Below are 16542 nucleotides of genomic sequence, written 5' to 3' on the forward strand. Positions count from 1 at the left end.
TTTCAAAATATGAACCCCAGCATTCTCAAGTTAAAATACTATGGTCCTGTTTCGCCACTGCTTTGCGCTTTGTGTAGTCATTTACACCTAAGTAAAGGGAGTGCAAAGTGGGGTCAAATGCTACTAGCTATTCTGAGATGCTAGAGTTTGACGTGTACTTTGCACCGATGTAAATGACTCTTGCAAAGAACTTGGCAGTGGAGAATCAATCCTTTGGACTAGAATCAATCCGGCTGCTTACTTTTGATGCTGAAATGGGAGCCTGAGCTCTTTTGAACATCTGGCTCCTGGTTGTGAGTGCTCTTTAGAACTTCTGGCCCTAAATATCTAGCCTCTGCTGACATCTGCTGGTTTCTTGGTGATAGAGATTTCATTTTTTGGCTGTGGATTCAGCAGAAGAGAAAGAGGCACTCTCCAGGACATGGCATCAATACATAGGCTTTGTCTACCCTGCCAAGTTGTCGACAAAACTTTTGTCTTTCATGGGTGCTTAATCCCCCTGCAAAAGACAAAAGTTTTGCCACGGCAAGTGGCAGTATACTCCTGCCGACAAACTGAATGCTGCTTGCGGGGGTGGAAGTATTTTGTCTGCAAAAGTGAGGACAAAGAGCATTTACACGTGCCGACTTTTAGCAACAGGGCTGTGTCTACACAGCCCTGTCGTTAAAAGCTGTTTGGTGTAGACAAGCCCTAAGTGTAGTTGGTGAGCTCGGACATTGGCACACCAGCCTGGGTTCTGGCACTGTAACCCCATAATTTCCATCCAAGCTGTCTCTTCTAACAGCATAGTCAAATACGCAGACTGAATACATTGCTGGTCAAAATTTTGTGTTGCTGTGCAAGATGGGCTCCTGCCATTCGTATTGGAGACAGTGTTTTAGCAATGCTCCTGAAGCAGTGCGGTTATTTTATTTAGCCTCTGTAAGAAGTGAAAACCTCACAAGCAAATGTATGCTAGGACTCAAATCAGAGCATTGCAGAAATGTTCTCCAGGCAGTTCTGAGTACTCACTTGTGACCAGTGCTGCAGTGTGCATGTGTGTGCCCTTGTGCTTGGATTTGAAGCAGGGGGAATGGCATATGTGGCAGGAAATTCTGCAGGTCCTCCTCTCGGAGATTCCACTGGATCATAGAATCATAGGACTGGAAGGGACCTCAAAAGGTCATCTAGTCCAGTCCCCTGCACTCAAGGCAGGACTAAGTATTATCTAGACCATCCCTGACAGGTGTTTGTGTAACCTGCTCTTAAAAATCCCCAATGATGGAGATTCCACAACCTCCCTAGGCAATTTATTCCAATACTTAATCACCCTCACAGGAAGTTTTTCCTAATGTCCAACCTAAACCTCCCTTGCTGCAATGTACGCCCATTGCTTCTTGTCCTGTCCTCAGAGGTTAAGAAAAAAAAAATTTCTCCCTCCTCCTTGTAACAGCCTTTTATGTACTTGAGAACTGTTATCATGTGCCCCCTCAGTCTTCTCTGTGCCAGACTAAACAAACCCAATATTTTCAATCTTCCCTCACAGGTCATGTTTTCTAAACCTTTAATCATTTCTGTCGCTCTTCTCTGTATTCTCTCCGATTTGTCCACGTCCTTCCTGAATAGTGGCGCCCAGAACGGGACACAATACTCCAGTTGAGGCCTAATCAGCGCTGAGTAGAGCGGAAGAATTACTTCTCGTGTCTTGCTTACAACACTTCTGCTAATACATCCCATAACGATGTTTGCTTTTTTTGCAACAGTGTTAGACTGTTGACTCATATCTAGCTTGTGATCCACTATGATGCCCAGATCCCTTTCCGCAGTACTCTTTCCTAAGCAGTCATTTCCCATTTTGTATGTGTGCAACTGATTGTTCCTTTCTAAGTGGCGTACTTTGCATTTGTCCTTATTGAATTTCATCCTGTCTACTTCAGACCATTTCTCCAGTTTGTTCAGATCATTTTGAATTTTAATCCTATCCTCCAAAGCACTTGCAACCTCTCCCAGCTTGGTATCGTCTGCAAACTTTATAAGTGTACTCTCTATGCCATTATCTAAATAATTGATGAAGATATTGAACAGAACTGGACCCAGAACTGATCCTTCCGGGATCCCACATGTTATGCCCTTCCAGCATGACTGTGAACCACTGATAACTGCTCTCTGGGAATGGGTTTTCCAACCAGTTATGCACCCACCTTATAGTATCATAGAATCATAGAATATCAGGGTTGGAAGGGACCCCTGAAGGTCATCTAGTCCAACCCCCTGCTCGAAGCAGGACCAATTCCCAGTTAAATCATCCCAGCCAGGGCTTTGTCAAGCCTGACCTTAAAAACTTCTAAGGAAGGAGATTCTACCACCTCCCTAGGTAACGCATTCCAGTGTTTCACCACCCTCTTAGTGAAAAAGTTTTTCCTAATATCCAATCTAAACCTCCCCCACTGCAACTTGAGACCATTACTCCTCGTTCTGTCATCTGCTACCATTGAGAACAGTCTAGAGCCATCCTCTTTGGAACCCCCTTTCAGGTAGTTGAAAGCAGCTATTAAATCCCCCCTCATTCTTCTCTTCTGCAGGCTAAACAATCCCAGCTCCCTCAGCCTCTCCTCATAAGTCATGTGTTCTAGACCCCTAATAATTTTTGTTGCCCTTCGCTGGACTCTCTCCAATTTATCCACATCCTTCTTGTAGTGTGGGGCCCAAAACTGGACACAGTACTCCAGATGAGGCCTCACCAATGTCGAATAGAGGGGAACGATCACATCCCTCGATCTGCTCGCTATGCCCCTACTTATACATCCCAAAATGCCATTGGCCTTCTTGGCAACAAGGGCACACTGCTGACTCATATCCAGCTTCTTGTCCACTGTCACCCCTAGGTCCTTCTCTGCAGAACTGCTGCCTAGCCATTCGGTCCCTAGTCAGTAGTGGTGCATTGGATTCTTCCATCCTAAGTGCAGGACCCTGCACTTATCCTTATTGAACCTCATCAGATTTCTTTTGGTCCAATCCTCCAATTTGTCTAGGTCCTTCTGTATCCTATCCCTCCCCTCCAGCGTATCTACCACTCCTCCCAGTTTAGTATCATCCGCAAATTTGCTGAGAGTGCAATCCACACCATCCTCCAGATCATTTATGAAGATAAATGAACTATTGGAACTCGTTTACAAAACTTTCTTAAACATTACATGAATATATTGTCTCATACTATAGAATTAGAATTTATAATCCCTATTCCATGATGAGATATCTTTGAGCTATAATGTATCTTAATTAAAACTATCTTTTTCCTCAAAAAGGATTTATCAAAAAAATCCGATTTTTTAACTTTTTTTTAAAATCATTGATTTTTATCCAATTTGATGGCAGATTACTCCTGTGCCCCAATCAGAGGTCTAATGGGACTTCTTTTCCTCTGCCCACAGAGGCCAAAAGTTTCAAGCCTGAGTGCCTAAAGTTTAGGCTCCTAAATCCATGCCTAGCTGTTTAAGTAAGTAGTTTGACTTTCAGCAGCGTCACTTAGATACCTAAATATGGACCCAGGAGTTTAACTTTAGGCAACCAGCTTTGAAAATCTTAGTCAGAAGAGACAGTGGTGTCCATGTTGGCCAAACAACGCAAGGTCCTACACTCAACTTGATAGCATTTCTCTGTTTGTCTGCATATAACACAATTATTTTTGAACACTGCATCTGATCTCTTCCAAAACTTCAGGGAAAGTTCTAGGCCTCAGTGGGCAGAAGCCTATTGATTTTGATAAAAATTGGAAAAGGAGAACAGGAAAATAAGAAACCCACGGAGCCTCTGGCATGCATATCCCTTAGCTTTAAACAGGTCTGTAATTGTCTATAGATCAAAGAACTAAAGAATTAACACCTTTCAGCATAACAATGCGGCATGCCTCTGTCTCAGCTCTACCCTTCCTCCCAATGCAGTTTCAAATGTCAGCACCCTGAATGACCAATTTTCAGACAGAAAGGAAAGAAATAATGTAACTATTGACAAGTTATACACATGGATAATTTGAGGGGGATAAGAGAAGAGCACCTAGATGACCTAGTTTTGGGGGGATGGAGGGATGTAAGGAAATCGGCAGGTGTACAGAACATGCCGATCTAATGGTAACTCTTCTGTTTTGTCCTAGTGTGGAGCACTGCTATTAAAAAGCACCCATTTCAGAGGGAGCACTTATATCACAGATATTTGAAACTGGGGCTCTTCAGTCTAGCAGAGAAAGGTATAACAGTCTTATGGCTGGAAGTTGAAGCTAGACAAATTCAGACTGGAAATAAGGTGTGAATTTTTAACAGTGAGAATAATTAACAATTGGAACAATTTACCAAGGGTCGTGGTAGATTCTCAATGACTGGCCATTTTAAAATCAAGATTGGATGTATTTCTAAAAGATCTGCTCTAGGAATTATTTGGGGGCAGTTCTCTGGCCTGTGTAGACAGACTAGATGATCCCAGTGGTCCCTTCTTGCCTCGGAGTCTATGAATGAATCACTGTGTGTGCAATGAGCTCAGCCTGCAGAAGCAATGAAGTGCAGGACATCCTGTACCAGATACAGCCAAGTGGTTATTTTCTCATTCACTCCAATAAAATGTTAATTGGATTTGGTTTGTTTTAAACAGAGCATTGGTTATAGACATGGACTATAAGGTGGATAGACAGCTGGCAAGATCAGGGGTCTCAAACTCAAATCACCACAAGGGCCACATGAGGATTAGTACATTGGCCCGAGTGCCGCATCACTGACACCTTTTAATACTAAGATACAAAAGCCCCTACCTCTGCTCCTGGCATTTGAAGCATGTCAAAACATTCATATTTGTGTTACTGTCACTCACCGTAAGCCTTAACTTTATATGTATATTAGGGTAATTCTGCTCCTCTTTTCACTCTCTCTAGCTCATTTCTTTCTCTGTGTATTTTCACATCACAAGTTAAAACTCCGCTATATCTCCAAAACTGCAACATGTCCATTTCAGAGTCCACTGAAGTTCCCAATGCTCAAGGCCACACTTTGGGAGTTTTCAATGGCATGATGTTTACTGCTGTTAACTTTGATTGTTAAAGATTTCTGAATCCCTTATCATGCTGTATTATTAGAGTGAAAGTAACAGTGTGAAAGGGTTACTTGGGACATGGTATAGCTCTTATGTTTAAAATCACAATTTAAGATGTTAATAGGTAAAAAAAACAAAAAACTTAAGGGCCTCATCATACAAACAGTTACTCATGACTCCTGTAGGAATCCATGTGGAATGGGGTCTCTATGAATTCTGGGAACAGGCTGATGGGGAGATTTTCCAAGCCACAAAAGGGCAGATAGGCACCCAGGCCCAGATTATAAAACGTATTTAGGCGTAGCTATGCTCAGCATCGCAACACCTAACTGATTTAGGAATCTAAATCCTGTCATTGATGGAATTTAGACTTCGAAGTGCCTAACTTCCTTTTGAAAATGAGATCTAGGCTCCTAAGTGAGATCGGTGTTCAACACGGAGTGCAGCAACACCTGAACAACTTGAACCGTCTGGGCCCTGATGCCCATTGACTTCCAATGGGAGCCGGCTGCCTTAGAAAACCTCCACCTTAATCTCTGAGGGCCAGATCTCAGACCCTTACTCATGGGGAGCAGTACTTTACTCTGCAAATAGCCTCACTGAAATCACCAGGGCTCCTCACAGAGTAAGGACCTAACCAGTGTTAGGTTTCAGAGGGGTAGCTGTGTTAGTCTGTATCAGCATTTCAGCATATCAGTAAAATTTATTTGGGCATAAGCTTTCGTGGGCTAAAATCCACTTTTTTTTAGCCCACAAAAGCTTATGCCCAAATACATTTGTTAGTCTCTAAGGTGCCACAAGTACTCCTCGTTTTTTTTTAACCAGTGTAAGGATATCAAAATCTGATCTGAATTAGTAAATGTAGTTCAGCCAGTAAACAAAGACATACTTTAAAATATTGAACCATGTTAGGAAAAAAATCAATATCCTTTTTTAAATTACTCACCATCGCTGTGTCTTACAATCATAGAATCATAGGGTTAGAAGGGACCGCAAGAGTCATCTGGTCCAACCTCCTGCCAAGATGCAGGATTTGATGTGTCTAAACCATTCAAGACAGATGGCTAACCAGCCTCCTTTTGAAAACCTTCCATGAAGGATCTTCCATGACTTCCCTAGACACTTTGTTATATTGTCCTACTGTTCTTACAGTTAGGAAGTTTTTCCTGAGATTTAATCTAAATCTGCTATGCTGTAGTCTGAACCCATTGCCTCTTCCTCTGTTGCAGTTTTCCTCCATCTTTTATATGGCAGCCTTTCAAGGATTTGAAGACTGCTATCATGTCCCCCCGTAATCTCCTCTTTTCCAAACTAAACATACCCAGTTCCTTCAGCCTTTTCTCATATGGCTTGCATTCCATCCCTCTAATTATCTTTGTCACTTGCCTCTGGCTCCTTTCCAATTTCTCTACATCCTTTCTAACAGCGGTGACCATCCTATTTACAGCATGCTCGTAGCTGCCTGTCATAAACAACCCTATTGAGGAACAGGGCTGGTATGTAAAGGAAAATCTGCCAGAATAAATTTGCTTAATCTTCAAATAAAATTTGGTTATAGTACAGCCTCTATGCCAGTGGTTCTCAAAGCCGGTCCGCCGCTTGTTCAGCGAAAGCCCCGGCGTGCCGGACTGGTTTGTTTATCTGCCGCATCCGCAGGATTGGCCGATCGCGGCTCCCACTGGCCGCGGTTCGCCGCTCCAGGCCAATGAGGACTGCAGGAAGGCGGCCAGCACGTCCCTTGGCCCGTGTCACTTCCCGCAGCCCCCATTGGCCTGGAGCAGCGAACTGTGGCTAGTGGGAGCCGCGATCGGCTGAACCTGCGGACACGGCAGGTAAACAAACCGGTCCAGCATGCCAGGGGCTTTCCCTGAACAAGGGGTGGATTGGCTTTGAGAACCACGGGTCTATACTATGTCCTAGAGCAGAAAACATCTATTGTAACTGAAGAGTGTGACACACATTCACTGGATTTTGAATCCAGGCAATAGTTCCCTGGGTGATTTTCCAAATGAAAATGCTCAGCTGGGATCCTTTAACTGCTAAACACATATGCAGGTGGTATTATTTTTGTCTGAGCAAGAATAGAGATTTCAGGGTGAAAAACAGGCTTTCCCAGTAAGTTTCCCTATGTCTTGCAGAAGTGATATCAGATGGGCAGCTTCAGTATTCAAATACGTGATCTAGTTAACGAGTATCGATATTTACCTTGTATAAACTTGTGATTTGGGGAGTTTGACTACATTCTTCTGCTGTAGAAAGAAAAATGGATAATTACGTTTGTAACCATTGTTTATGACCAAGTATGTATTTTATTTTACATGAACAGGAATTCATGACAAGGTACTTGAAGGAGCTAGAATTGAAAAAGAAACAGGAAGTTGGCAATATAAGACATATAGAACAAGCTGTTAATGACCTTAAGGTAAAGTGGAAACTTGCTTATTAATCAGGGAGTAGCAGCTTTCAGATGCCACCCACGCTGCAGCCTAGACAGCTGCTCAATCACAAGCATGGTTTTCTAGAGCGAAAGTAAATTTGCTGTCAAGTTTATCATGTAAATGTTGTGATTAACTTCTCTGTTCCCAATATTTTGTTACTTGGCAAAGGGCTTGTCTGTGTGGGAAGATTATATAGGTATAAGGTAAGGTATGACTATAAACCTATAAACTATATAGTTATGTCAGTATAACCAACTATGTGGACACCCATAGAAGAGGGCCTATTAGCAGTTTAGTTTGTCACTTTGGGAGCGTGTGATGGGTGTTCCCGGGGTGCAACCTTGAACTGGGGTACCGCTGAGCACTCTGTCTCACCAGCCTGGGTTCCCTCTCACACTGTGACAAGCTGCAGACCCCTCCAGGTCTTGAACTCACACAAACATTCATGGACAGGGACATACCCGAGTCATATGAATGCTTTTGCCAGTCATTCATGAACCAACAATAGAGAGGCCTCAGCCAGTTCCCCCCAGCCTAGGACCCCAGAATTGTATCGTCTTGCCCTGGTCAAAAGCTGACCAGTGTAAGTTTATTAACCAGTCTGCCCCTCCCTCAATATGGAAGGAACATGGCGCAAGCTTTTTGTTAACTGAGCTAAGATTTTTCATACACTTCACTCAAACCACACTGTTTTTAGGTAAAATGTAAAACAAATGTATTAACTACGGAAAGAGAGATTTTAAGTGATTATAAGTCATAAGGGTACAGATCAAAGTAGATTACCTAAGAAATAAAACAAAATCACAATCTGAGTTCTATTAACTAGCCAGGATTTGAATCAAGCAGTGTCTCACCCTGATAGTACAAACACTTTCAGACATAGGCGGAATCCACCTTTCCTGCCTGGGACCCCCTCCCCAGTCAAAGTCTTTGTCCTCTAGTCATGTTTCCAGGTGTTGAGTTGTGGGGAGTGTGAAGCCAAGTGATGATGTGCCTTCCCCTCTTTCATAGCTTCTGCCATGTGGAGGGAACTTCATTGTCCCAAACAAAGCTCCCAGCCCAGTTTGTGGGAAAAGTGCAGGCACAAGATGGAGTCCAGTGTCACATGATCTAGTCACATGCCCTTGCATGCTTCGATGAGTCATAGCAGCCATTATCTATATATTGGCTGAAAAGTTCACAGGAAGGCCCATGGGTGTGGATAAGCTTCTGACATCTGTTGTGTTTCTTAATGGACCGTCACCTTGAATAGTCCACTCACAGTGTGCTGGCTAGACTGGATGTAAACTACCTTGGGGGGTGTCATCTCTGGAGCAAACACATTTGAAATAGTGATACATAGTCAATATTTATAACTGGAGATACAATGACAGCACATACAATCCAACAGGATATTAATGTTCAACAGATCAAGACTTTTAGAATGATACCTCACAGGGCATACTTTGAACAAATCATATTATAATCCTCTCACCATTGTAAATATGAGGGCACCAGGGCATTGCTTTGGGGTACAGAATGTCACAGAGGGGTTTAAACTCAACTGAAAAAAGCCAGTCTTGCAGAATAAGAGTGCCCACATGGGGAGTTATACCTGTTTAACTGTACTAGTTTAATTGTTAAAAGTTTCCCATGCAGACAAGCCCAATGTCTTTCTTCACACAACGCAGAGTCAACCTGTGGAACTCCTTGCCAGAGGATGTTGTGAAAGCCAAGACCATAACAGGGTTCAAAAAAGAACTAGATAAATTCATGGAGGATAGGTCCATCAATGGCTATTAGCCAGGATGGGCAGGAATGGTGTCCCTGGCCCCTGTTTGCCAGAGGCTGGGAGTGGGCAACGGGGGACGGATCATTTGATGATTACCTGTTCTGTTCATTCCCTCTGGGGCACCTGGCACTGGCCACTGTTGGAAGACAGGATACCAGGTTAGATAGACTCTTGGTCTGTCCCATTAAGGCCGTTCTTATGTTCAATGTCAAATAGCAATCATAGTCAAACTGATACAGACGGCTTGTCTACACTACAGAGTCATGACCAGTATAGCAATGCTGGCAGCGCCCCCTAGCGTAGACGCAGCATAGCCAACAGAAGGAGTTCTTCTGATGGTATAACTATGCCACCTCCCAGAACGACATTAGCTAAGCTGAGAAAAGCATTCTTCCGTCGGGATAGTTGCATACCCCAGAGTGTTTGCTCACATAGCTACATCGGCTGGGAGTGGGGGTGGTAATTTTTTTTCACACTTCTCGTGAACATAGCTATGCTCGCAAACTGGGCGTAGTGCAAATTAAGCCATAGGCCCATATTGTCTGTTGTTAGGGAGAATTAGCCAACCACTGCCTGCCTCAGAGTGACATCATAGCTTCAGCTCTGCCACAGAACAGTGTATTTCCTGTAGAAACCTGTGCATGGTGCTAGCACCTGAAACAGAAATTCTGCCCCTAGTTTCAATTCTGCAATCAGCCACTTGTTAGTGGGAGCGGAACATATGTATCTGGGAGAGCTGTACTGAAATAATTACAAACAGCAAATGATGAACCTCCTCAGCTGGTGTAAATTGATGTAGCTCTGTTGAAGTTAATGGAGCTACACTGATTTACATCAGGGGAGGATCTGACTCCAATAAAAACAGGAAACTATTACTAATTCTGTGTGGAGAACTGTTGGTGTACTCAGCCCTGTACAGGTAAAAATGGTCCCGGGCACTTACACTCTGAAAGCATCTCCATAGGGTACCCAGCAAATGGCTATCAGTGCAATCTGGAGACCTTTCCACGTTGGTTTGGACATTGACTCCGGCTGTCCCTCACATTAAGATGCCCTCGTTCCAACAATTCTTCTTACCTAACTTGTTTGATAATGGGACATAAAATATTCCCTTTCAAGCATACACAGAAATCCAGTTCCCACATCTGCCAGACTTCTGGAGTCTGCCTGATGTCACTCCAGACACTGCTAGCTAAGGGCTAGATTCTGATGCCCTTTCTCACAGTGAGTAATATCTTACTGTGTGAGTAGTCCCACTGAAGTTAAGATGCTGTCAATGAGAGTAAGGGTATCAGAATCTGTCCCTGAGCCTTTTCACCCAGAACAAAAGTAGGAAAACCCCAAACAAGTGTGGTTATCTGGACTGTGGCTGGACTATTTTTGTAAAGGAAAGCTACAGATCAATAAAACTTTGTGGGAATGTAATTTTTAAAGTCTGACAGAGAAACATCAGAGACGCTTATACTCGGAATGTGTCTGCCATTCTGTTTTTATTTGTAGGCACACGCCTCGGCTAGTAAAGCATCTCTGGCAGGGAAGTTCACCGAACTCCGGCTACTACTTGATGAAGAGGAACAGCTGACAAAAAAATTCATAAATGAAAAGACTCAGCAGGCCCTCATGATGTATGATCAGCAGACAGCGTCATGTCAAGAACGAATTCAAATCATAGAGAGCTTTTCAAACCGAGTCAGGGAGATCCAACAGCGAAGTGATCCCATTCAGTTATTACAGGTAGTAGTGTACTCTCTTTCTGCCTCTGACATTTAATGGTGAACCACTTTGGAGGCTTGTTGTATTTGCTTCTGTAGATATATACGTACAAAGTGCCTTATCCTCTCTTTCCCCCTATTAGTGCCTCTCTATTACTGCCTCTCTGAATAGTCTAGCTCCTGCCCTTCTGGTTAGTAACCCACACAGTCACGGTTCCACCTTTAGACTGGGTTTAGAATGCAGGGATTCTCGCAACAAAATTTTTGGTGACCTCAGAGTTCGGCCACCAACCCTTGCTGGTGGCCACTCTGACAATTTTTCCTAAAATACCTAATTAACTTTAGGAAAAACAAATAAATGTGTACATATACACGTCCAAATCGTTGTAATTTATTTATGTAGGGGTTTTTTGTAAACTCAATAATGAAAACAATGTACAGTTGTCTCTGTTCTTTACTGGACCTAAACTGAATAGAAACACAGATAAGGTGCTTTGCATGTTATTGTCTTTTGTGTTGGTGGTGGTTGTTTCTTTGCATTTTTGGTTGCCTTTTTTTTTTTTTTTTTTTTTTGCTAGCTAGCTGGGAGGCAGTGAAAAGCGATATTATAAATATCACCTTTCACAGCAGACTATAAATATCACCTTTCACAGCAGACTTAATTTGCCCCCAGCTTGCCAGGGCTGAGTAAGCCCTGGATGGGAAGGTGGGTAGGGAGGCAGTGGGGGCCGGGCAATGGGTGGGTGAGGGGTAATGGGAGGCAGCGGGGGGCCAGTGGCAATGGGGAGGGTGGTGAGCCCAGGACCAGTGCTGGAAGACTGGGGCCAGAGGACACAGCAGGGGCCAGCAGTAATGCGGGGGGAGATTGAGCCTGGGGCCAGAGCCCGAAGCCCAGTGGCTGGATCCTGGGGTCCTACGGCTGGGGGCGCGGCCAAAGCCCAGGGCCTGAAGAGGCAGCGGGGGTCAGGGGTGATGGGCAGAATGGTGGGGCTGGGGGATTGAGCCCCTCCACCCCACCGCAAACACCACCCAGGAGGCTGTGGCCAGAAGAAATGCCCCTAGGGCGGCATTTGAGAAACGCTGGTTTAGATCACCTGAATCTTTACCATTAAGTAAAAGAGAGGGACTAAATTATATCCATTTTTCGAATATCCCTGTACCTTTTTACAAGGTCAAACCTCCAGCCCCCTCCCTGTGCCACTTCACTTTAGGCACCTGAAGAGGAGCTGAGCTCTTGGCAGTCTGGCCTATGCATGCTGCAGGGGTAGAAAATTTAGGAGCCTGCCCTTGTATTTTCTGCACTCAACCCTAACAGGGCTATAGGCAGGCCAAATTCCCTTGGTAATTCAGCATTTCCCCCAAGATTGCAGTAGTACCCAGCTCTAGGCCACCAGAGGAACTCCTTACACTGCGATGCAGAGTGGCTGCACCAGCACTTGGGCCATTGCTGTTGCTTTAAGCAGGCCAAACATGGGGAGAATTGAAGGGCTTGGTTATTATGGACAGAAGGTTTTGCTGATTGTTTTTGATTTTTCCCTGCATGCTGGAGAAAGAGAGCAGATTTGTGGCTCCACCTCAGCTGCTGAGCACAGGTGGGGGTTTGGAAAGGGAAGAAATGGCCAGAAGGTATTGCCTAACTCTAGGATTTGATTTTGTGTCCACAGGACTACACAGCATCAAAAAAACAAATACAGGAGCAGAGGGCTCCAGCGGAACAGTGGCACCCAGTGCCTGTGTCATTTGAGCATGTTATGAACCATTACAGGGGCTTGGCAAGAGCTATTCAATCTGTTGTGCAGAAACCTTTAGAAGCTCGACTTAAAGAAGGTACCTTTGACAGTGCCGTGTTTTTAACCCTTTCGATTTTGCAGCCTCATGCTGTCTGCTTATTCTTTGTTCACTACTGGCACTTGGTAGTGCTCACAGGCAAACAGTCACTATGTAGCTGTAGTAAATGTAGCCAAGGGTAAATGCGGGTAACCTTTTACCCGCTTCTCATTTGGCAAGTAAGGAGTTTAGCTTAGGTTAGCTTTACCCACTTTGCCTTTTACCTTTACACCACTGCCATGGAGTCAGTACAATCTGAACATGCAGTACTGTTGCTCATTTTACATGACACATGCAATGTGTGTCTGCCTATCGCTGGCAGTTCTGCAAAACCTTATTGGTCTTGACTTTTCTGTTGCTCTTTTTGGCCAAACTTAAACCAAGGTGGGTTAGGTGCAGGTTCCATTTCCCAAAAGCCACCAGGATAAATGGTTCTAGCTTCGGCCTCTGTCTAGCTACAAAATACTGAAAATAGGGACTTAAGGCACAACGTGCTGGGAACTCTCAAATCCCAGTGTCTTCAGTGAGAGGAAAGGGTGTTGAGTGACAGCCCTTCAAAACGAGAGAGCCAGCTCACAGAACTTACTGCTGGGAAAGGCCTGTGAAAACCTCTGGTCCTTCAGTAGCGATGGAACTTACACTAAAAGAAAAGGAGGACTTGTGGCACCTTAGAGACTAACCAATTTATTTGAGCATGAGCTTTCGTGAGCTACAGCTCAATTCCACTGAATGCATCCGATGAAGTGAGCTGTAGCTCACAAAAGCTTATGCTCAAATAAATTGGTTAGTCTCTAAGGTGCCACAAGTACTCCTTTTCTTTTTGCGAATACAGACTAACACGGCTGTTACTCTGAAACCGGAACTTACACTGTCACCTTGGGGAGACTGTTCCACAATCTCACTGTCAGGGAGTTTTTCTTGATAGTCAGCCTAAATTTTCATGTTACATTTTGTCCCATTGCTCTTTTAGGGCCCTAACTATTTCCGTTTCTGTCTTTGGGGCTGGCATCCTTCATACATTTGTAATCTTGTGTCCTCCCTTTAATCGCCTAGGGTGACTGCAGCATGTGTAGACATACCCAAGCTAGCTTTGATCTAGCTAGCTCAAATAACAATAGCCCTAAAGACATGGCAGCATGGGCTAGCTACTTGAATACATACACAGGGTACCGGGTGGGCTTGTACAGCCATGCTGCTGCAGCTTCATTGTGATTGTTGTGCGAGCTAGTTAGATCCAAGCCAGCTCCAGAATGTTTACTCCTGCTTCAGTTACACTTCTGATTGTAATGCAGACATCCCCTCCTCCAAGCTAGCCATATGTAGCTTTTCTAATCTTTCCTTCTGAATCAGTCCCTTCATGTTTTTCCTGAGTTGTGAATAGTAATGTAGACCCCAGTAAGATGTTACATTAATTCAGATTATTCCCAGAATTCCTTTGTATCTCACTGTAACCTATTGGTGAGTGTGTATGCCAGTCTCCCTCTGTGCCAATCCATAGAGACTACGAGTTGTTACAGCCCTCACATATACACTAAATACCATCTGCATGTTTAGGAGTACTTTAAATGCATATGCAGCTGTGTTAGGGCAGGCAAGAGTACCTTGAGAAATGTCTCTCCTATAGCCTCACTAGCCTAGAGCAGTTGCTCATGCTCATTTCTTCTTTATTTTTTTTCGCCACCACTCTCTCTGTGACAGCAGTGTAGAGCTTTCTGACCTTCTAAGTGCTTTAGCTCATCTAGTGATAAATACACACCCCTCCCCCCTTTGTATTTTTCTACATAATGTCTGCCTGTCAGTATTGACATGCCTGCTGGGAGACTCCTCCTACACAGCTCCAGTGGCCAGAGCTCAGTAACATTTCTCATGCCTGTTTTCTGTGTTCCAAAGGGATGGCTATTCCAGGACACTTTATAGTCTTCTGCTTTTGTTTTGGATCAACTCTGTTTTCTGCCCTACTCTGTTTGTTAGACGTGCCCCATGGCTGAGTTAACTCAAAGACCTCCCAGTCGCCCCCTTTTATTATTATTATTTATTTTTATTATTATTATTCATGGCGTTATTTATTACATGTATTGCAGTAACACCGGTGAGCCCGTCATGGACCAGGACCCGCTGCGCTAGGCGCTGTTCAAACACAGATCAAAAAGACAGTCCCTGCCCCAAAGAGCTTCAGATCTAAGTAATAACCTTCCTAGTTTAAAGTCCCCTAAGAAGGCTGCCTAATTTGAACCTAGGAGGCTCAGCCTCCTATCGCTGCACTATCTCACTCCTAATTACCCTGTGGCTAGCCCAGTGCGTAATACAAGGTTATACTCCATAATACCTTTAAATAGCAGTGCTATAATAACAGATATTCTCCCCAGAGTATTGAATGCATTCTGAACTGTAACACTTTTTGAGCTAGTTTCTTTTGTTACATTGGCTTATATGCATTTCTAAGGACAGACCACCCCGGTGGAATATAGGGCCATGAAGAAAAATAACCTCCTCACCCCAGCCATATGGAAACCCCAACTGTTCATAGATTCATAGGTTATGAGGCCAGAAGGCACCATTAGATATGTAGTCTGACCTCTGGTATATCACTCGCCGCCCAGTTACCCCTGAGTTGACCCCGTTGTGAAAGATGCACTAGACAACACTGAGTCAAGTATAGCATGATACAACAGGATAGCTTCAGGAACAGTGGGGAATTCTGGAAGTTTATTGGTGATGTAATGAAGGGAATGAGCGATAGTACTATGTAACTGCCTTTGGGATCACAGCATCTTTGCATGAATCATCAACTGTCTGGCTACGTTCCATTTCCCAATCATCTGTATAGGGAGAATATGCTCTCTGGTTTGTTTGTTTTTTTCCTTGATGCTTCGAAACCAGAGTTTCAGTCCTGTAGCATGATTAGTGGAGTGTGTTGCATACCAGACTCTCTACTGAGTGGCTGTGTTGTGTGTTATGCATATCCATGCTACCAAATGGACTTAGGGTGGGAAATAGAATTTTGTACAAAATAAACTGCTCTGCCACTAGTAAAGATAATTTATAGTAATTGTCAGCCAATCAACTTGGAAAAAGGGAATGTAACATTTTGCCTTCCCCAGGTTGCTGTTAGAATTTAAAGCACTTTTCCCTGCAAACTCCCTTTATAAGCAGCAGATACGTTCTTCTTGGGAAAACATTTTCTAAACACCCTCTTTTCATTTGTGCCTTAGACGTTTTCAGCAGCCTTAATGCCACTTCAAAGAAGGAGCCTGGTACGTTGCTGAAAACAACGTCTACAGTTGATCGATCACTATTTTTAAAACGTAAGTAACATTAAACCAAACTTTCCTGTGTTCCCAGAACTAATAACCAAGGTCAGGATTTTCAGAAGTGCCTTGAGTTTGGATGCCTCAGTTTTTGGGGACCTAATTTGAGACACTTTCAAAGGATGCTCAGTACTTTCTGAAAATCAGACCCCTCTAGGGTGTCTCATGTCAGGAAACAAAAATTGCTGTCACTTTGAAAATTGTGACCCAGCATTTATAGTTACACCTGCAAGTGTATGAACTGGCTAGTGTATCTAATGTAGCTTCTTTAGATATTCATATTCTGCACATCCTCATGATAGTTGCCTTTCTTAGGGCTTGTCTACATATGAAAGTTAATCTGGAATAAGGTAGAGTTTGTGAATTAATTAAACTCAGAATAAGGCACTGTTATTCTGGAATAAGAGCAGCTCCACATGGAGTTTATCAGG

General features: G+C 43.7%; 1 protein-coding gene across 5 annotated transcripts in view; it reads left to right on the forward strand.

The window, feature by feature from the left end:
- TRIM14 (tripartite motif containing 14) overlaps nucleotides 1-16542 on the forward strand; it is a 40304-nt gene that overhangs the window by 1076 nt on the left and 22686 nt on the right. For 4 of the 5 annotated variants that reach the window (XR_012159146.1, XM_073345761.2, XM_073345758.2 and 1 more), the window contains exons 2-5: nucleotides 7382-7477; nucleotides 10765-10998; nucleotides 12641-12803; nucleotides 16016-16108. Coding sequence is in view for 4 of the 5 variants with exons in the window: in XM_073345761.2 (XP_073201862.1) it covers nucleotides 7382-7477; nucleotides 10765-10998; nucleotides 12641-12803; nucleotides 16016-16108 (586 nt within the window). In the remaining variant the exon portion in view is untranslated. The remainder of the gene's footprint in view (nucleotides 1-7381; nucleotides 7478-10764; nucleotides 10999-12640; nucleotides 12804-16015; nucleotides 16109-16542) is intronic. The other variant, XM_078852965.1, reaches the window with a different exon arrangement.

The sequence above is a fragment of the Lepidochelys kempii genome, chromosome 5, assembly GCF_965140285.1.
Source record: "Lepidochelys kempii isolate rLepKem1 chromosome 5, rLepKem1.hap1, whole genome shotgun sequence".
Lineage (NCBI taxonomy): Eukaryota > Metazoa > Chordata > Testudines > Cheloniidae > Lepidochelys > Lepidochelys kempii.